This window comes from Panthera uncia, assembly GCF_023721935.1.
Source record: "Panthera uncia isolate 11264 chromosome A1 unlocalized genomic scaffold, Puncia_PCG_1.0 HiC_scaffold_17, whole genome shotgun sequence".
Lineage (NCBI taxonomy): Eukaryota > Metazoa > Chordata > Mammalia > Carnivora > Felidae > Panthera > Panthera uncia.
Genome location: NW_026057577.1, coordinates 127,445,792 through 127,467,327, shown reverse-complemented (window position 1 = coordinate 127,467,327; position 21,536 = coordinate 127,445,792). Strand labels below are relative to the sequence as shown.

Below are 21,536 nucleotides of genomic sequence, written 5' to 3'. Positions count from 1 at the left end.
GTGAAATTCAGAGAAGAGAGTGAAAAGGATCATTTTTCTGCATTTACAAAGGATGGAGGTGAAAGTTTTCTTTGGGGGAGAAGGAGAATTGGCAGTGGAGTTCAATTAGCTTTTCGTTGTGGGAACATACTGTGTGCCAGGCCCTGTGCAGAATTTGGTGGGGGCAGGATAGCTGCCAGCTCTCGCAGGGGAGACATGCCTACTGCCGCTGGCCATGCGGGCTTTGGGGGAAGATGCATCATTGCTCTAAGCTGTGTGTTCAAGGGCAAGCCAAGGAGAGGCCAAGTCTCAGAAGCATGGAGAAATATTTCTCTGTAGGAGATAGCTTTGGGTTTGGCCTAAGAGTAGGTCAGTTCCAATAGTTTACCAAAGGAAGGGGAGCAGCTAAGAGCTGTAGGATGATTAGGGACATGGATCCCTGTGAGGCTACATGAGGAAGATGGAATGAGGCCCAGGCTTAGGAAGGGCATTGTCCTAAGACCAAGCCTGAATCTCTCTGTGCTGTTGATTGGCCCTTTCTCTTCTTGGCATCATTGTCAGTCCTGGAATGGAGAGCCTTCCTGGATATGCAGCTGGGCTGATCAAGGCAAATGGACATAGACTTTAACATCCTAAGAATGTAAGCTCTTAAATATATCCAGAACCCCTCCAACAGCCTTCCAGAAAATCTTGTCACATAGCTTCCTTGTTGGATATGAGTTTGATGGGGGCTGTACTGGAAAAAGTCATCTTATTTCCCTGATGATCAGGAAAACTTCCTGGAGAAGGTCAGTGTTCCAGAAGTTTCTGTCTGGGGGAAGGGTGTGTGTGTGTGTGTGTGTGTGTGTGTGTGTGTGTGTATCTGTGTGTCTATCTCTCTATCAGTCTGTCTGTATATATATACATGGTGGAAGGATCTTAGCTGGGGAATGAGGAGAGGATTAGGTTCCTGCCTGAAAAAGCAAACATGGTTCTTTCGTAATACAGGAGGTCATGTGTTCTGTCTCAGAGGGCTCATTGTTGTGACTGAAATTTTTTGTTTTTTCCTCTTCCAGGCATAAATGAGTCCAGGTGAGGTCATGCTGTGGCTGCTGGAAGAATACCCCATTTCCACGTTATCTGCATGGGCTCTGCTGTGAAAGGAACCAAACAAGAACTTGTTAGACGCTTCCTTCTCTCGGTGAGCACTCCAGGCACAGCAATTGTTCCACTGTTATTCTAATTGTGTCCTGTCCTCCTCTTGCCAAAGCCAACAGCCCAGTCTCAAGTAGGCATCCTTTAGGCTCATCTGCCACCTTGAATATGAACATAGGCCAAGCTGATGACAGCCAGGGTTCCCAAGGGACATGGGGCCCTGCCCGGTCCAGTCCCCAGAAGCAGGTCTTCTCATGATGTTGGTGTCTGGGAGTGAGCACCATGCCCATCACCCAGGACAATGCCATGCTGCACCTGCCCCTCCTCTACCAGTGGCTGCAGAACAGCGTGAGGGAGGGCGGGGATGGCCCAGAGCAGCGGCTCTGCCAGGCAGCCATCCAGAAGCTGCAGGAGTACATCCAACTGAACTTTACTGTGGATGAGAGTGTGGTCCCACCTGACCACAGCCCCCCAGGGATGGAGATCTGTACTGTGTACCTCACCAAGGAGCTGGGGGACACAGAGACTGTGGGCCTCAGTTTTGGGAACATCCCTGTTTTTGGGGACTATGGAGAAAAGCGCAGAGGGGGCAAGAAGAGGAAAACCCACCAGGGCCCTGTACTGGACGTTGGCTGCATCTGGGTGACAGAGCTGAGGAAGAACAGCCCGGCAGGGAAGAGTGGGAAGGTCCGACTGCGGGATGAGATCCTCTCCCTGAATGGGCAGCTGATGGTCGGAGTTGATGTCAGTGGGGCCAGGTGAGTGGGGGAGTGCTGGTTGGCACAGGGGCTGGACAGGGGACCCCTGTGGCTCATGTATGTCTGGTGCTCCAACCTGCACTGCAACAGGTTTGAGTCCTACTCTGGTAAGCCAATGGCATTTATCTTAGAAAGGGAAAATACACTAAATTGAAGTACTGTGGTATTTATATGTTTCTTTTATGCTTCATTCTGTCTTAGAGGACTTAGAGTATTTCCTTTTTTCCTGAAACCTAGGAATACTACATGACACAAGAGTATGAGAAATGTCACATTGAGTTAGATCGTCTCCTCCACTCAACCAACATCTCCCCTCCAGTTGGAGCATTAAAGGTTGGGTTCTGGATGTATTTCCATCTGCCTGTCTCATATCACCTTAGTCACAGACAAACAGTCCAGAATCCCCTTGAGATGCTTAGAAGTATCTTTGGACAACCAGCCACCCCTGCCCTCAGTCCCAGTTTCCCCATCCTGAAAGATCCATTTGGATCTCATCTGAATGAGCATATTTCCATTTTTCACCTGTGTGGCCACCCATCGTCTCAGTAAGTTATGACCGGACTGTTGGTTTCCCAGATGAATCAGAGTCCAAGACCACCCTCAACCTCAGTGATTTACTAGAAGGACTCAAAGGACTCAGAAAAACTCAGGGTTACAGTTTATTATAGTGAAAGGATACAGATTAAAACCAGTAACCGTAAAAGGTACACAGCGTGGGATCCAGGAGAGAGAACAGGTGCAAACTCAGTTGTTGCTCCCAGTAGAGTTGTACAGGTGGGCTCAGTTCTTCAGGCAATGGTGTGTGACAACGTCTATGGAGTATTGTCAACCAGGGCAGCTCATGGGAGCCTTGGTATCAGGGTTTTTTGGGGGGTCAGCTGGCATGGAGTGCCTGTGTAGCTGACCTTAGTTACTCAGTGTCCAGTCCTTCCAGAGTTCAAACTAATGCCACATGGCCCAATGCCCATGCCATAGATTACATTATTAGTATGGCCCAAGACCCAAAGTATACAAAGACACTCTCATCAAGCAGAATATTCCAAGGTCTTAGAAATTACCTCCCAGGGGTTAGTCAAGAACCAATCTTTTCCTTGGAATATACAGAGGTTGAATACACCACACTTGCTGTGTTAATCCTTTACTGCACACCAAGGTTTTAGTAATAACTAAATATGGAAGAGAAAAGAAAAGTTTGAAGATATTCTGAGATGCATAACTTTTGTGGAGCCTTCAGAGGCTCCTGTGAGGAGAGCTCCTATGTCCCAAGAGAAGAGAATCAGGAGAGAGGGTCACTTTGAGAATCATGGTGACCTTTCACTGAGGGAGATCTCTAACCCAAGGAGACCCTGAAGGGAAGAAGCCAGAGCAGAATTACCTTAAGCTTAATTTTCTCCTTCCTTTCAGTCTCCTACCAGAGCTTTCCATTGGCAGAAACCAGGCAGAAGTCAGTGGCAAGGGACCCATTGAGAGGGTCCATATGTGTCAACCTGAGGCAGAAGCCAGGGTAGAGAATGGTGGAGAGTGGACATGGAGGGGCAACGAGAAGTCATTGGGCACATATATATAGTGTGGCCCAAGTTTAAAATGATCTAGTGCATGGAAAGAACATAGCACAGGGCTGGCTGGCATGTATGAGTACTTACTCAGTAGACTCTCACCAGTATTTTCTTTGGGTTGCCTATCTGACTGAAGAGATGTTCTTGGCTAATGGCTGGGTCCTCAACTAGCAATTACTTTCACTTTCAAGGAGGAATGTTGAAGAGAAATGATTCTATTTAAAGTTAGAAATTGTTCTTAGAAAAGAAAAAGGACTGACCACCATGGTATTCATTGGTGTTGAGAATATGACTCCAGTCCCTGGTGGCTGGGTCCTTGAGGTTAGAAGTAAGGATCGGCATGGAGCTTGATGGCAGCCCTCCCAGAGCTGTACCTGAGAGCCCCCACCATTTACAACTATCTTCTGTGAGGGGAGCTGATTTGAATGCAGAGGCAGAAGGAAGAGCAGGAAGGGGACATCCAGTGGGAGAGCATAATGGTCAACAGCTCCAGCTCCCAACTAGTGCTGCCTCCTCAGGCTCCCACACTTACAAACTGATTGACCTTGAAAAATCATCCCTCTTAGTCTTGGATTCCCAGTGACATGGAAATGATAGCACTATTGATCGTTGATCCAATGACTAAATGATGCAATAATGCATATAGAGGGTTTAGTACTATGTCTAATCCATAGTGCTCAGTAAAATATTAATATCATAATGACTGTTCTACATGGAGCATGTTTAGAAAGACTGGGAATTTATTATCTAAGAGGTTGCTGGAGTCTTTAGGATTTGGAGAAGTTTATTCCATATGGGATAAATTTTCTCATGTATGTTCAGGAAGCTCTTCCCATTGCCTGCTTAAGGTTGTAGACTTTTTAAGAGGCCAAGTTTACTGTCCCAGGCTCTGAAAGTATATCTAACCCTGAAATGAAAATGCTTTCCAGCTACCAAAGGAGGATTCTTTGGTGATTTTAATTTATTCCTTGAGTCATAGGATGATGCCCATTTTTTTTTCAAAGAAAGAAGATACAGAAGAATAGAAAGGTGATGGGACCAGGGTCATGACAGAAAGTGGGACACGAAACTAGACTCCTTAATGGAGGTTTCAAGGAGGGGCAAGTATGGTATGATGGAGGAGGCAGTGAACTTAGTCTGGGATTCTGGATTTTCTCCATAGGTCTTCTAGCAACTAGCTTTGAGACCTTGGGTAAGTGTGTAGGGATGGTGGGGGTGGTGGTGGTGGGGAGGTTAGCCAAAGCGGCCTATGCTAACATATTAGGAGTGAATCTCTGAAACATTTCATTTGATCCACCTGAGCTAGTTTTATCATTCTAGAAGCTTACAGAAGTGAAGCAGTGTTCCCATGATGTCATGGTGATAATTGGCACAGCTGAGACTCAGTCTTTCCCTTCTGACTCCCATTTGGGAGTGGTACCTGTTCCAGGGCACCATTCCACTTCTGTGTGGTCAGGAAGAGATTATTTGGATGGATGTGGTCGCTTGGCATCTGGACTGAAATAGCTAAGGCTGAGGAGCTTGGAGGATGGAAAAAGGAGAACATGTTGAGGAACAGGTCTCTGGGATTGCTAATTGTTATGCTTGGGTGTTCTCAAATGTACCTGGGATTTGTTCTAATCAAGTATGATAAGACATGCAGACAGGGAAATGACTGTCATAAAGGAAGATGTTGACACTCCCAGATCTCTAGAAACAGGGGATCAACACACCATGCAGGGCTACATAGAGAAACACCAGTGTTATTCAGGAGGCAGAGGGAGAAGAGGAGAGAATATGGCCTGAAACTTTATTGGGATTTTCAAGGGAGGTTTGGGTGAGGGATGGCAGCTACTCTGAGCAATCTTAGGATTTGGTAGCTTGAATAACTGCAGCAGGATCTGAGATATAGGATGGTCTCTAGTTGTCCAATACGTGGCATGGGGTGACTTATGGGCAATACTGTCTTGATGTATGAGAGTTTAACAAAGGAGATGGTTGGGGTGTGAACTCTGGATTGGTTGATTTGTATATCAAAGGCACACTCTCAGGGGAGTTTGCTATTTCTAGGAATTGGCTAACCTTGGAAGGGTCAGTCTCTCTGGGATCAAGGCCCGAAATGCCAGAGCATCAAGAATACAGAAAATAAGGAAACAATAGTCAACGCACTGGGCTTCTGGAAATTTTCCACAGCTGAGGAAGTAAATCTTCCAAACATAACTTTTTCAATAGTGCACAGTCATGACCCTGAAATTCCTTTCTCTGATGGTACAGTCATGTGTATATGCTGGACAATGAAGGGCCAGGAGAGGGAAGACCTACCCAGAAGCCACTGAGATGTAGAGGTGATAGAAGGAAAAGGCCAGGATCCACTGATGGGTCTTCAAGAGAAGTGTGAAAGTGAATCAAGTAATGAAGGAGGACTCCTAGAGTCCCAGTGGGACTCCTAGAGCCCAGCACTGGGCTCCCAGTGCTCATAACAACCAAGAAGTTAACAAGACAAGAGGAGACTATCTTGATTTTCTAAGGCTCACTCCCTAGTTCTCTGGAGTAATTATCAGAAGTGTTGTTGATTGAGCAGTTGCTACCATAGTGGACATTCTCCCACCTTATTTAATCTAAAGCTGTGATGAGAAACCTTGATGACAGAGGCCACGTAACTTGCCCAAGGTCACCTAAATAAGAGGCAGAACCAGATTTGGACTTGGGTCTATCTTCCACCAGTCTGTGCTCCTAAGTCCTATGCTGTACTACTTCACATCTGCCCCAGAGTTATATGTTGGTTTTTGCATTGTGGTCTGGTAATTTCATGGATGGTTTTCAGCTTCACAGAATACCTCCTCAGTGTAATGGTAGACACCAGGGAAGAAAATGACTAGAACACCATAAGGCTTCCACTTAACCAAACTGATAAGGAAAACAGAAGCCCCCCCCCCCCCAACTCCATCTTAAAAAAGGAAACCCAATTTTAATGTAGAATCCTTTTGCCACACTTATATCTAGCCAGAACTTCAGGACTAGAAGCACTTTGAGATTAAGTATCAAGGAACTTAAAGTGTTTTGAATGTTCTTGAGATGCTCCTTCACTCTGTAACTGGCCAACAGTTTCCTTCAACACTAAATTTTTCCACATACCTATATAGGTTTTGTCCTAAAAAGTGGTGAATACAAATTAGGGTTTTGTTGAGACCCCAGTGTAACTCTGCAAACAGCTCCCTCAACTGTATACCCCTCTTATTCATAAGCATAAGATTTCAGGTGTCCCCTTATGAACATCACACTCACCCCGCCAAGGTGATACATTGGTTGTCCATACTCTTGCTTGGAATTTTCATATGAGGCACTCTTTTGGGCAATCCATTCTTCTCCTTCTCTTGAGTTTGGTTTCGAATTCAACACTACCTTAGATGATGTTATGGTTTGAACTGTGTCTTCCAGCCACCGCCTCCTTCCACCGCCTGCCACTACCAAATTCATATTTTGAAGACTTAAACCCCCAATACCTCAGAATGTGGCCTAATTTGGAAATAGTGCCATTGCAGATGTAATTAGTTAAGATGAGGTCATGCTGGAGTAGAGTGGGCCCCTAATCCAAAAGGACCAGTGTCCTACAGCAAATTTGGACACAGACATGCACACAGAGAGAACACTAAGTAAAGATTGTAGTTATGCTGCCACAAACCAAGGAACTATCAGAAGCCAGGAGAGAAAGGTCTGGAACAGATCCTGCCTTAGTACCTCAGAGGGAGCACGGCTCTGCCAGCACTTGATCTCAAACTTTTAGACTTCAGAACTATAAGACAAATTTCTGTTGCTTAAACCATTTGGGTTGTGGTTCTTTATTATGGCAGCCCTAGCAAATGAATACGTTTGCTATTTTGACCCTGTCACACCACTGGCTAGGCAATTATTCAAGGGATTTCCTCCCTGACAAGACTTACTGGGGAAACTACAGAGCATGGTGGATGTGTTTGGAAGAAGACACTGTGAAAATTGTGGGTGTGTTAAGTGTGGGAGGAGCAGGTGCAAAATGTGGAAGATGAGGTCATGGTTTATTTATTTAAAAAATTAGCTTAGGGTCAGTCTGTAAACCTCATCCCTAAGGAAAGAGCAAAGAATTCATAGCTGTGGGTTTGATACCCTTCTGCACCCCAGAACTAGTTCCAAAGGTAAACCTGTGACTGGCCCACAATTACAGAACCAATTCTACTTTCTCACTGGGTGATATTCCTCAGGTCTGCACTTTGCTTCTAGCACCCCCCCCCACCCCTAAATCCCCTTCCCCATAGCTCTGGAAGCCCCTTATTCTTTTGTGTGGTAACAGCCCCCTCTTGCAGGCATAATTGGTAACACACAAAGGAAAGTTTTTGTAAGCTCTATCATACCTACTCTAGGGAAGATGGGATTTTCTGGAATGTTCTATTTACTTTTGTTTTGTGGAGGGAGAAATGAGAAGGTTTTTTTAAATTATTTCCTACAAGGAGTACTTTGTAACCCCAGTCCCTCCCTCCCTCAGCTAGCTTTCTATAAGTAAACCAGATCTGTTCCCTGGGGACAGATTGTTCCAAATTGGTAACAAAATATGGAACTAATTAAAATATAACCCACACAACAAAACAAGTAGCCTTTTCTGAAAAGTAAAAGGGCCCATTTTTCACTTAAAATGTATTTTTCAGGATGTGAACCATGACTGGACTCTTTTGTACATTGATAAACACGAGAGGAGCATAGTGCAAGGAACATGGGCCTCAGAGAGATGAGTCTAGCTTCCAGGCCTACTTATTGGCTATGTGACTTTGGGAGAGTTACCTCAGCCACAGGAGGTTGATGCTATTTCCCCAGTAGGGTCATTTAGCGGATTAGATAAAATGATTTAGCTAATATACTAAATAGTCATTTGACACATGGCAGGTGTTCAATCAAAGCTGACTTTTAACACCTGTTCTGGTCATCCTCAGGCGATCTGAACCCAGAGCACAGCACACAACCAAGAAAAAGCCTTTGAGTTGGAGGTACAGAGGAGAGCCTCAAACTGTGGTAGTGCACTTAGCAAGATACAGAATAATCTTCAGCCCAGAAACCAGGGTGATATCAAATACTGAGCACCCAGTATGGCCTGGGTACCAGCCCATTGGAAAGGATGCTGGTGCATTCAAGAACAGAGTCCTGGAGCCTATACAAGCAGACTGCACCTTGGAGTCTGCACCTTCTCACGCTGGCATGTGAGAAGCCTGTGTGATCCGAGGAGACAGGCCAGAGTACTGAGCTGGCAGGAGGGCCCAAGGGGCTCAGGGCAGTTGGCCAACTAGTATATAGGAACATTACCTTACATACTGGGTGGACTAGCTGAATATCAGCCCTGACCATAAGTAACCTTCAGTACAGTACCCATTGCCTTTAAATTGTGTGTAAAATTAAATTTAGGGTTGTTACAAGCTCAGACTCTGGTTACCCATAGCAACCTTGAGTTCTCTCTAGGTTATAGCAGATTTTAAACAGAGTGTCAAATGCTGCTAGAAGGTGTAACTTGGAGAAATGACTGCAGGTAGTGGTGTAGGAGATACAGGAAGGAAGAATTGCCAATTATACCTTTATAATATAGTCTCTGGGGCCATTTAGCATGAGCGTCCTGCCTACCTGAATATGCCCAAAGGCACCGGTGCTCTATTCAGGACTGTATATATAGTAAGAGGTGGCATCATGATAACCTAGAGACATTCAGGCAAGGTTAAATTGTATTCAGCTTGCTGTTTAAGAAGTCTGAGAAGCGTGTAATACACTTTAGAGAGATTTCCATTACAGAAGGTTAAAAGGAAAACAAGTTTCAGCATTTAGAATTCAATTATCTAGAAAACTTGTCATGTAGAACAGCCCATTCCCCAAGGATGCCATGGAAATGAAGCATTGCAGAACCTCAGGTTTGTGCCCACTTCATTCTCAGCCTACTATCCCCACATGCTATTTCATTCCATGACTAGTTTCTGGAAGGAATCCCAGAGTTCATCCACGCCCAACCAAGGAGGAAACCGAGGCTGTGGCTCATGGGTTCCCGGAGTCAAGGACCTTCTTAAGAAAAGAGCAAGGACTAGAATTCAGCACCTGTGACTCAATTCTAGAACTTTTCTTCAACACCACAAACAGTGACCAATGAAACTAGATTTTTTTTTATAGTTTACTGTTGACAGTAAAAACAAATTGAAAATCAAGTTTTTCTATATATTTCCATACCCATTCTTTAAATGGATGGTAATTACACCTAGAACCTTCCTTCTCAACAAGAGTTTAATTCATAGCAGCTTCACAAATGTGTTGATGGCCAGCCATTGGACTGGACAATGGGACCTTGCTTTCCCTCAGGTCTTCAGAGTGCTTTCTGGGCAAGACTGTGGAGAATGTCCCGCTGTTGCCTGCCATCTTGTGGCTAAAGTTGAGCACGATGCTGGGAGTTTTAGTCAACTTCATTCATCTATGTTGTCAGGATGGTGTTTTCAGCCTCCAGAGCTCTTTCTAGCATGGCAGCATCTAAGCCATCGCTGAGCAGCGAGTGACACAGGTATCATCTCCCTCCACTCGGTGCCTGGTGTCCTCATGCTGTCCCCAGAAGGTGCCCATCTCGGTTCCCCCCATGGCGTCCCCTCCTAACACTCCCAGCCCTAGTCCTCAGGTCACCACCCACAGGCAGATGAGTCATGATCTGACTAGTAACCCACTGTGCTAGGCTCTTCCTGATGGATGGCAGAGGAAGTTGGCCTTCCCCAGTCTAACTCAATGTCCTGAAATCAGAAAACCTCGAGGAAAGTGATTAGCAGGGCCATGTCAAACACTACACTGGCCAATGGGGTGGCTTTTTTTTTTTTTTTAAGAAAACTGGCAACTTTGACACATCTCAATCACCTCTCACAGGTAATGTCCAGAGCCACCTAAAGAACAGCTTTTCAGAGTCTACTTGTCCTTATGACAGAAGAGATTACACAAAAGGAGGCACTTACCATGATTTAAAGGGGTTCAGATTGCAGAGCACCATCCAGAGATGCTCTTTCATTTCATCCCAGGGCCCTGTTTCTCCTCTGGTACCCCCATCAGAGGCACCACTGGGTGACTGACTTCAGCCATGGGAGATGGAAAACCCAAATCTCCCACTTAAGACACTGGCTTTGAAACTTCTAGCAACACTTTTGGGAATTGTTGTAATTGTAAGCCATAAAGAAAAAAAAGACAAAAGCATCTTAGTGTGATTATAGTGTTACTGGCCTGACTTCATGCCCTTCTCCTCTCCATGGGCACTCCCCAGCCATTTTCAGCCATTTCTTGACTTCTACTCATTTTTTATGTCCAGGTATTAAATAGGTAATAAACATTTTTGTTCTCTCATTCTGAGCACTAGATGCCCTTAATGACTGTTGAGTCTTTCTTTCCCAAAAGGTCATTGAATTCTAAGCTTTGGCACCTGTTTTGGCCCTGGTCCCTCTCAGTCTTGTGACACAGATGCAGGTAACCTCATGTCCTGGCTCAGCTGTTCATAATCAACCTGTTGGCCAAGCACAGAGGTTAGAAGGCTTGAATTCCTGTCTTTCGGTGTTCACCTATGCATTGCTGCCTCCTCCTGGAAGGGAATCAAATCTGATATTTTCAGGACCCAAGTATATATATCTATATATGTATCTCTCTGGTACAATTTATAATAGACATGGGTTTTAACAGTTATATAGATTTCTTCATGGGATTCTTCTTTGAAATTTGACCTTCCTCCAAAGATTCTGAGGGGTGAGTTTGTTATACTGTATTTAAAATGGTTGTGGAGATGTGACTACTAGTGGCTTTTGGGACGACTAGGCTTATCTATGTTGAAATTTTACAAAGCAACATGCAAAGATGTGAGTATCCCACGTTCTTTGCATCTTGGAGCCCCAGAAACCTGTATGCAGGGACATCAGCAATGATCTAATAGCTGACTCACCCCACATTTACCTCGTTCAGAACTCGTTCTTCACCAAAGAATGATTCTATCATTTATAACATATCCCTGACTTAAATTTAGCCCATTTCCTTTTGGGGAGGGGAAGGGAGACAGAGGGCCGGGCTGTTTCCATAGCTGAAGTGCGTGCGTGTTTGTTCAGCCTTAGGCTGGACTTGAAGGTTAGTCCATTTACACTGGGCTGGGATTTACTAAGAAACTTTTGATTTTTGTGATCACAGATATATTTTCACAAATGTCCCTGAGGGAGACCGATCTGTTATGGGGAGAAGAAGGAGTGGGGTCCTTCTTAAAAAATCAGCCTCTGTTAAGTACAGGTTTCTGTCAAATTGCATGGCAAGTCTTGAGGTTTTTTTCTGACTCAAGGGCTTTATTGAGTCCAGATGTCCATTCCTCTGAAGTCCTTGTCTGACCCAGCAGAATAAGCAGAGGACTTAAATGGCAGTCTCTAGAAATTGTTCATGCTTTAGATATCCATTGTCCAGTGGGATGCCCAGGAAGATCCATGAAATAAGTGAAAAAATTATTAGCATCCTAAGATATACTTTTAAACTTAAAAAAATAAACTGAGCTTAACTAATATTTTAGTATGGTTGACACTGGCATCCTCACTCAATTTGTATATCAGAAGGTCCTGTGTCCTGTGTGGTAGGTATGCGATTTGTCCTGAGAGAAGAAAGGATGATTCACAAAGACAGCACCCCCCCCACCCCCCACTGATTAATTCACTTTTGAATTAATCAAGGAACTGAAGTTTATGTAAGTTCACTCAGTGAAATAGGTTTATGGATTAAATTATTTCATTTTAATTAAATTAAACTTTACCAAATGGCAGATAAACTAAAATCCTCCAGGGGGGAAAAAAAGAGGATTAAAAATAATACAATTAATGTAAGTATAAGCCAATCAGAAGAAAATGGCTGAGTTGGCCCTTCTCTTACTACTGGTAGTATGCTCAGGTATATTTTCCAGGGGGGGGAAAAAAGAGGATTAAAAATAATATAATTAATGTAAGTATAAGCCAACCAGAAGAAAATGGCTGGGTTGGCCCTTCTCTTACTACTGGTAGTATGCTCAGGTATATTTTCAGGACCCAAGTGTATATATGTATCTCTCTGGTACAATTTATAATAAGACCACCATTTGTGGTCAAACCATGACAATCTATTCAGATTGACAAAAGGTCAGACAAAAAAATAATATTTGAAGCTACAAGAGACTACATGAACTACAAATTTCTAGTCCCTATCATTAAAGAGAATCCTCACCGTAAGCATAGATTGTGCCTTGAGATAATACTTAATGATGGTATGAAGCCATCACAATTAGGAAGATATTTAAAAACTAAAGATCCCCAGCATGAATAAAAATAGTTTTAAATGTTTTAACAATATTTAAAATGATGCAATACTAAATCTTGTCCGGAATTTTACTAAACTGAATATTTAAAAACCTATTTGGAATTTTTTCTTAACTTAATTGCTTAAGGCAAAAAGTCGTATCATTAGGAAAACGCTCATTCTTCCTCATTTGCTAAAAATAGCTAAAATAACCCATGGAAAACAATATAGCTACAATGCAAAATGCCTGGTTTTGTCAGCAAATTCTGTTGGAAGATGCACAGAAACATTGCTAAAATTTTAAAGGAACAGTGTGCAGCGTGGGGGATTTGCTCAGTTGGAGGAAAGTACTGCTGTTTCTCACATGTTCCAAATAAGGGTATTTGCTCGATTCTGTTTCAGTAATGAAATGGAACACCTACTTATTTGTGAGTCACTCAAGGAAAGAGGTACCAAAAAAGATTTATTTTCAAAAGTCAATGACTTTGTTAGTTAAAATAATGCTTTATGGGAAAATTATGTAAGGTAACAGCTGTTTTGACTAGAATAAAAAAGAATTCAGAGTAAGGTTACAAAACAGGCCAGAACATGAAATTGATTCAGTTATTGGTCCTGAGAGAGTTAATGCAGCAAAGAAGTTAGAAGGGAAGACCAAAGACAGATGTGCCAGAAATGCCAGGGAATAGCATCAGTATGATTAATTTTATAAAAATAAGACCTTTAAAATCAGTTGAATTTGTACTCTTCTCTGTAATAAGATGGGGAATAATCATGAAAACGTTTGCCAAAGAGAGGTCTGAATGTTTATCTTGAGGCACAGCATTTGGAGTAATCGCACTTAAAGATGACTGTGTGTTTTCTACAAAAAAGACAAGTGTTTGAAATTGGTCCACCTTATCTATGAAAACAAGTGGTTTTCAGTGACCTGCTTTCTGGAGGCTATTTTTGCAAACCAAACACTCATAACCTGTTTCTCCAATGTAAAGATGATATTGCAACAGTAAGAGAGTAACTGCTATATGAAAGAAACTCATGTTTCGGAAAGAGTGTTTTCAAAATGGACTTTCAGAAATATTTCCATATGTATAAGACTTTTTTTTTTTTTACAAAAAATTCTGTTTGTCAACAAAATATTTCATATGCATCTTTGAAATCTTGAGAGCAAATTTTCTATTTTTTAAATCTACCTAGTTTTAGAGAACTTAGGTGTTTAAAAACTATTTTAAAATGACTTTGCAAGAAAGCTCAACCAAGTTGAAAATTAACACAAAGTTTCTACCAAAACTGAATACAAGTGGTGGATGAGGTTGGAAAATGGATGTTATAATTGATTAGATGCTGCGCGCTTTTGCACTTCATCATTGGGATCTCCCCATCCTTGTGCGATATCTCCAGCTATGGCATCCCTTAAAACCAACATCTGTTCATTCTGAACTTCAACGACCACATCCCAGAGCGTCAAGTCAAGTGTTCAAAAACCTTGAAGTATATTTAACTATATGGCTTTTCCTAAAAATAATATTCACTTTTCTTTTACTAAAGGTGAAAAAAAAAATTAGTACTTCACATTAAATGTAGCTCTTAAAATACTTTTTAATATATGTTTTTACAATGGATATAGTGTACTGGTACAATAGTACATGTGTGCATTAAATAAATAAACACATCTCTTGGGGGTGCATGCTCATTTTTTTGTTTGCTTTTTTTGTTTACTGAAAGGTGTGAGAAGTCAACATTTCTAGAGCAGTCATCTTACAGATAGAGAATTTATCCCTGTCCTGCTAAGGAAATGTCTCCCTGGAGATTTGTCGGCTCTGGATGTTTTTCATCAGCCCCATGTCCACTGTTCCCCCTCACTTGGCTCTCCAGAATGCTGGTATCCCCGGGCTCTGTAGGCTGGATCCCTTTCCTAAGCTCTCCTAGTTCCTCTTCACTGGCTTCCCAGGTCTGAACCCGGAGTCATGCCAGGGTGTGTCCTGACCAGCCACCTCACCGAGCACAGACACCCTAGCTCCTCTCACCTGGTTCCTTCTGCTCTCACTGCCTGCACCTCCCTGGACCATTTGGTGAGCTCTCTTTGGTCCATTCCTCTTCTGTTTATTCATTTCAGAGCAACATATTTATAAGGCTATTACTTAATTCCTCAGGCGCCCAGTCCCTCTCCCATACTAATCTTTATTTATTTCGGTGGCAACATTAAAACATTGACATAGCATTTTGAAAGAATGACTTGCAATTCTACCACGTTAATTCTCAGTTAATTTGATTTTTCTGTTAACATCTAATCTGTGACCATGCAGATATAGTGCCACCAGACTAACTCAACAGATTTGTCTGTTTGCATCTCACCCGTGTTTGTCTGCAGTATACTTTTTTAGACCACCTTTCTTAACAATTATTTCCATTTTAGAGGAATGTGTGCACATGGGGAAGCATCCAAATAGAACATAAAGATAGTGGGTGATAAGGGTTCCCAGTTCAGACCCCATTCTCCAGTTAATACCACCAGCTGCACCCCAGGGCTTCAGTCTGTTATCAGCTTGGGGCTATCTTTATAAGAATTCTGTAAGCATATGTAAGTTATCCATTTCACTTTTTTTTTTAAGTTTATTTATTTATTTTGAGAGAGAGAGAGAGCAGGGGAGGGGCACAGAGTGAGAGAGAATCCCAGGCAGGCTCCACAGTCTGTGCAGAGCTCGACATGGGGCTCAAACTCACAAACTGCAAGATCATGATCTAAGCAAAATCAAGAGTCAGACACTCAACCAACTGACCACTCAGGAGCCCCTGGGTGCCTTAATTAAGGCACTTAATTATGTTTAATTAATAGAACTATGTCTCACTTTTATGGTGTTAATTTCCATTTATTTGATCAGGAAGTTTAACCATTTTCCCCTAGTTTTGTTTGTTTGTTTCTATTTTATTTTTACCTGCTGGCTAAATCCTCTATTCATGTCTTTTGTCCACTACCTGTTGGGTCCTAATCCTCAGCACTGGAGTAAGTATTTAGATATTATAGATCTTAATCCTTTCCCCTATATGGTTAAAATTTCTCTGAGTCTTTGGGTGCCTGAATGGCTCAGTCAGTTAAGCATCCAACTGTTGGTTTCTGTTCAGGTCATGATCTCACGGTTCTTCACGAGTACGAGCCCCTTGTCGGGCTTTGTACTGATGGTGTGGAACTTGCTTGAGATTCTCTCTCTTTCTGTGTCTCTTCCCCTTTTCCCCTTGCTTCCACCCTCACTCATGCTTTCTCTCTCTCAAAAATAAATTTTTTTTTTTTTTTTTTTTTGGGGCGCCTGGGTGGCGCAGTCGGTTAAGAGTCCGGCTTCAGCCAGGTCACGATCTCGCGGTCCGTGAGTTCGAGCCCCGCGTCAGGCTCTGGGCTGATGGTTCGGAGCCTGGAGCCTGTTTCCGATTCTGTGTCTCCCTCTCTCTCTGCCCCTCCCCCGTTCATGCTCTGTCTCTCTCTGTCCCAAAAAAAAAAAAAAAAAAAAAAAACGTTGAAAAAAAAATAAATTTTTGTTTTAAATTCCCCTGAGTCTTGTAATAGATTATTTCTATGACTATGTAGAAGTTCAACTGTTTCTATGGATGAGTCTGAGTTTTTTTCTTTTCACATCTTAGGCCATTGCCATTTTCCCAAAGGCCAGAAGCTTTCTTTTACAAAGCTTCATGATCATATTCCAAATTTATCTTTATAATTTAAATTTTAATTTAGGTGGCATTTATTTTGATGTATAGTAAAACTTTTAATCTAATTTTTTCTAAATTGTGTAATTATCCAAACATTTGTTTTTTTTTTTTTTTAAGTTTGTTTATTTTTGAGAGAAAGGGAGGGGCAAAGAGAGAGGGAAAGAGAATCTAAAGCAACTGCACCACAGCACAGAGCCTGACACGGACCTCAAACTCACAAACTGTAAGGTCATGACCTGAGCCAAAACCAAGAGTCAGTTGCTCAACCAACTGAGCCACCCAAGTGCCCCCAAGCACCATTTATTAATAATTTTGCTCAGTTAATCTGTGAAGCTTGATTTATTGGGATATACACATTCACATACCCACATATGTATACACACATCTCTATTTCAGGGTGTTCTGTTTTTTGTTCTGATCTATATGTCTATTTTTATGCTAATGACACAGTATTTTGATCATGTTATAACATCTAATAGTGCTAGCCACCTCCTCCATCTCGGTGCTAAAATTTCTTCTGATATTTGAAATTCTTAGCCTTTAATTTTCCCAAATTATCTTGAGTCATGGTGCTGAGTTTCTAAGGGGAAATGCTGTCTTTTCCAGTGTGGTCCATCTGTCCTTCAGTGCTCACTGCACATTCCCCTCCATGAAATCTTTCCCTCTCCACACTTCTGGGAATAGCTCTGACCTACACACACACACACACACACACACACACACACACACACAATCCACTTTTTTGTTGTTGTTGTTAAAGAGACAGAGACAGCATGAGCAGGGGAGGGGCAGAGAAAGAGGGAGACGCAGAATCCAAAGCAAGTTCCAGGCTCTGAGCTGTCAGCACAGAGCCTGACGTGGGGCTCGAACTCATGAACTGCGAGATCATGACCTGAGCCAAAGTTGGACACTCAACCGACTAAGCTACCTAGGCGCCCCTCACGTAATCCACTCGCATGGGTGCAGTAGGCAGGATTCTAAGATGGCGCTCAGGGTTCCACACACTCCTACCTTGTACACAACCTCATAACCCCCAGGACTGTGAGTTTGATGACTTTTACTTTCCATGATCATGTTATGTCATAAGACACAATTGACTTTAAGAAAGGGAGATTATCCAGGTAAACCTGACCTAATCACACGAGCCCTTTAAAAAGTAGAAAGTTTTCTCTGGATGATGGCAGAAAGGACAGTCAGGGAGACATGTTCCAGCTGACCTGGAGAAAAGCAAATATCCATGTTGTGAACAGACAGCAGAAAGGTGCAACTTCTACAGAGCTGAAACCAGTCTCTGGTGGACCTTAGCAGGACAGTAGACCTCAGTCCTGCAACTGCAACAAACTGAACTCTGGCAACAGCCAGTGAGCTTGCCTGGAAGAGGTCCCCGAGCCTCGGATGAGCTTGTTGACAGCCCAGCCAATGCTTGATGTCAGTCTCACGAAACACTGAGCAGAGAGCCCCTCCGCGCTCTGCTGTCCATCTGCGCTGCAGAACTGGAAACCAACAAATGGGTGTTGCTCCAAGGCCTCTACATTTGTGGTAATTTGTTACACAGCAAGAGAAAACTAATACAGTGGCAACACACATTTAGTACTTAATCACTTTCCTGTCATTTACTAATCACATGTAAATCTCATCTACCCCAATCAGATTATAAACTCCCTAAGACTGAGACCAACTCTGGTGCTTCTTCTGCATCAGCTGTGTTACCTACCTTGCCTCCCCATCCCCCCAACCCCACCCCCGGGCTGCCCTGGGAGGCGGGGTGTGGTTGGTGGTTCACGCCCGGCTTTAGGATCACATTGCCTTGGCTTCCATTTTGGTGCAACTTCTCCAAGCCTCAGTTCCCTCATCTTTCAAATGGGAATAAAATGCATGGGACAAATTACTGGACAACACACAACCACTGTAATCAGCAGCTACTTTTGAAGGTGGGGGATGATAACAGGACCAAATTGTATAGGAAGGTTGTGAGGATTAAATGAGATAGTGCTTATAAAGCTCTTAGTGGCGGCTGCCGTGCGTGGCAAACTCTATAAAAAAGCTCACCGCTATTAGAAAACCTGACTCTTTGAAGTGTTTTCCACAGTTCCGTATGTTCTGGATGTGCTAGATTTGTTTGGATATGTTCTGGATGTGCTAGATTTGTTTGGATATGTTCTGGATGTGCTAGATTTGTTTGGATATGTTCTGGATGTGCTAGACCATGTTACTCTAGCCCTACTTCCCTCCCCCTACATACACACACACACAGTCCTACCTCCACCCACTGGCTATCCAGCAGGATGGACAAACTGAGTCCAGTCACTAAACTTGACTGGGAATCAGTTTTGTCTCCTGGGAATTTGGAATCAAGCCAGCGAGAGACCAAGATGCTCAGCTGTTTGAGATGAGCTGAAAGGCCAAGCAGAGTCAGGTCAGGAATCATGTCCTGAGAGAGCCCAAGCCACATGCCTGAAGGAAGGAGGAAGCTGTCCCTTTAGAGGAACACAGAGTGGACATACATAAAGGGACAGGGCTGAGAGATAATGTCCCCAGAGAGAGAGGAATGGACAGGAGTTTCCGGGGGCTTGGGGACTCGCAGTTCCCAGCACCCGTTCCCACGGTGCCTCACTGGACTTGTTTCCAGATTTCTGTGTCCTTGTTTGTATCCCTTGCAAGCAAATATTCCCTGGCCAAAAGGCTGAGGTGGGCGACAGATCAGTCAGGTTCTAATAAGTCTTAAGAAACCATGCTTGAGTGCTGACTCTGTGTAAATTAAAAGAAAATTAAATTGTGTTTCTCTTTGGTCTTTTTCCAGACTTTCAATCGTCTGTGCAGTTGAATTCCCAGTGGCCTCTGGAGGGCACCATTCAATTAAGTTTATTCCATTGTAGTGCATCCTGTGCAGAGCCAGCAGTTAAGAAAATGGTGTTTCAAATAATAGTTGCCATTTACCTAGTACCTACAACTTGCTAGCCACTGTGCTGGTTGCTTTATACAAATTGTATCTTAAACAATCACAATTCTTCCTTGCAATTGTAGATTTTCCTCTAGCATTGTAACTTGTTTCTGCAGGTATGTTATTAACAGGTGTCAAGTACAATGAAAGCATCTCTTTCTTTTAATGAAGTTACAGCTTCTGATGGGAACCAGTTCAGGTTCAGTCAGCCCTTCTCTATGTACTTGGACATAGTTTGCATTTTTATGGGCAGGTACTCCTTTTTAATTAGAAAAAGAAAGAATTAACCATGGCAGCATTATAAAACAGGGGGAAAATATTTGGTTGACATGGGTATAAATTACCTGTGTCCGGGGATAGGTATGTCTTGTCTCTTACTTTTTAACACCATACCCCCTAGATAATTATGTTGGTTTTAAGCCAGGCTGATGGCTGGTAGCAAGTAGGAGCTGTGGAAGGGGAAAGGTTATTGCATTGTTCTACTTTGCTCAATGCTGCCATGTTGGGAAGGTAGGAGTGAGGTTCCAGACCTTTTCAGAACCTCCTGAGAGGTGTGAAAACAGCTATTGGCCCATCTCCATTTCTTTTCTTTCTCTCTTGCCTTTTTTTTTAAAACATACTTTAAAAACATATTTGTTCATTAGATGTTATCAATGTCAATAAAAATATTTATCAAATATTATCCATATGAGCCATATGCATACACTCCTCTCATTTAATTCTTACAACTCTGTGAGGCAAGAGGTAAGTATTATTATCTCCATTTATAGATGAGGAAATTTAGGGTGAGAAAGATTGGGTAAACACACCTGCTAAGGAACAGAGCCTGGAATCGAGCCAGGGTTTACCTGCCTGAGTTCTTTCTGCTACGGTGCTCCTTCAGTTACTACTCATCCCCCAAATATCTGTCTCTTCCAAGAGAGAGGAGCTCCATCCCCAATAGACCACATATCCACTCCCCCATGAAGAGTATATAGTAACAATTATATAAGCAGCATTCTGACCAGGACACCTCAAGTCCTTGTTCATCACTATATCCCACCTCTCTCTACTGTAGATGAAAAGAATCAGAAATCAGGAAATCTGGTACTTTTTAAAATTTTTTAAATGTTTGTTTATTTTTGAGAGAGAAAAACAGAGAGTGAGTGGGGTGAGGGCAGAGAGAGAGAATCCAAAGCAGGCTCCAGGCTCCAAGCTGTCAGTACAAAGCCCGACGCAGGACTCGAACTCACAAACCACGAGATCATAATCTGAGCTGAAGTTGGACGCTTAACTGACTAAACCACCCAGATGCCCCAGGAAATCTGGTTTTACACAGTTTCTTAATCTCTCTACTTTTTCATTCATATAAAGCTATCTGTCAGCCATATACTATGTATTAGCCCTGGTTCTACCTATTAGGGAAATACTGATGTACAAGACCTACAGTGTCCCTGATTATATGGGGCATGCATCCATGCTTTGAAAAACTGCCTTACCCTTTGGGTAGGGTAATATGATTAATAATAATATGAAGGAATTTTTAAAGTAAACCTTATTGTTTTTGAACAGCTTTATTGAGATATAATTCATATACTATAAAATTCACCCTTTTGAAGTGTACAAGTAAGTGGTTTTATATATTCACAGGGTATCATCAATATCTACTTTTAGAACATTTCATTTCCAGAGAGTCCCATTTCCATTATCAGTCAGTCATTCTCTATTTCCCCCCATCTCCTCGCATCTGGCCATCACTAATCTACTCTCTAACTCTGTAGATTTGCCCATGCTGGGTGTTTTGGTATGTGGTCTTTTGTGACTGGCTTCTTTCACTTAACATAATGCTTTCAGTGTTCTTCTATGTTGTAGCATGTTTCAGAACTTCACTCCTTTATATTGCCAGATAGTATTCCATAGTATGGCTGCGGCACGTTTGTTTAACTATGCAGAAGTTGATGGGCATTTGGATCACTTCCACTTTTTCACTGTTGCAAATAATGCTGCTGCAAACATTGGTGTAAAAGTTTTGTGTGGACGTATATTTTCAGTTCTCTTGGATGTATGCTTAAGAATAGAATTGATGGTCACATGGAAACTCTATGTGTAACTTTTTCAGGAACTGCCAAATTTTCCAAAAGGACTGTATCGTTTTACTTTCCCACCAGTGGTCAGTGAAGGTTCTTATTTCTCTACATT

General features: G+C 42.6%; 1 protein-coding gene across 1 annotated transcript in view; it reads left to right on the top strand.

Moving 5' to 3' along the window:
* The window catches only part of PDZD2 (PDZ domain containing 2), a 363,661-nt gene that overhangs the window by 131,705 nt on the left and 210,420 nt on the right, over positions 1 to 21,536 (top strand). Inside the window, exon 3 of the mRNA XM_049648230.1 lies at positions 1,035 to 1,871. Within this exon, the coding sequence (XP_049504187.1) occupies positions 1,396 to 1,871 (476 nt within the window). The 5' untranslated portion in view covers positions 1,035 to 1,395. The remainder of the gene's footprint in view (positions 1 to 1,034; positions 1,872 to 21,536) is intronic.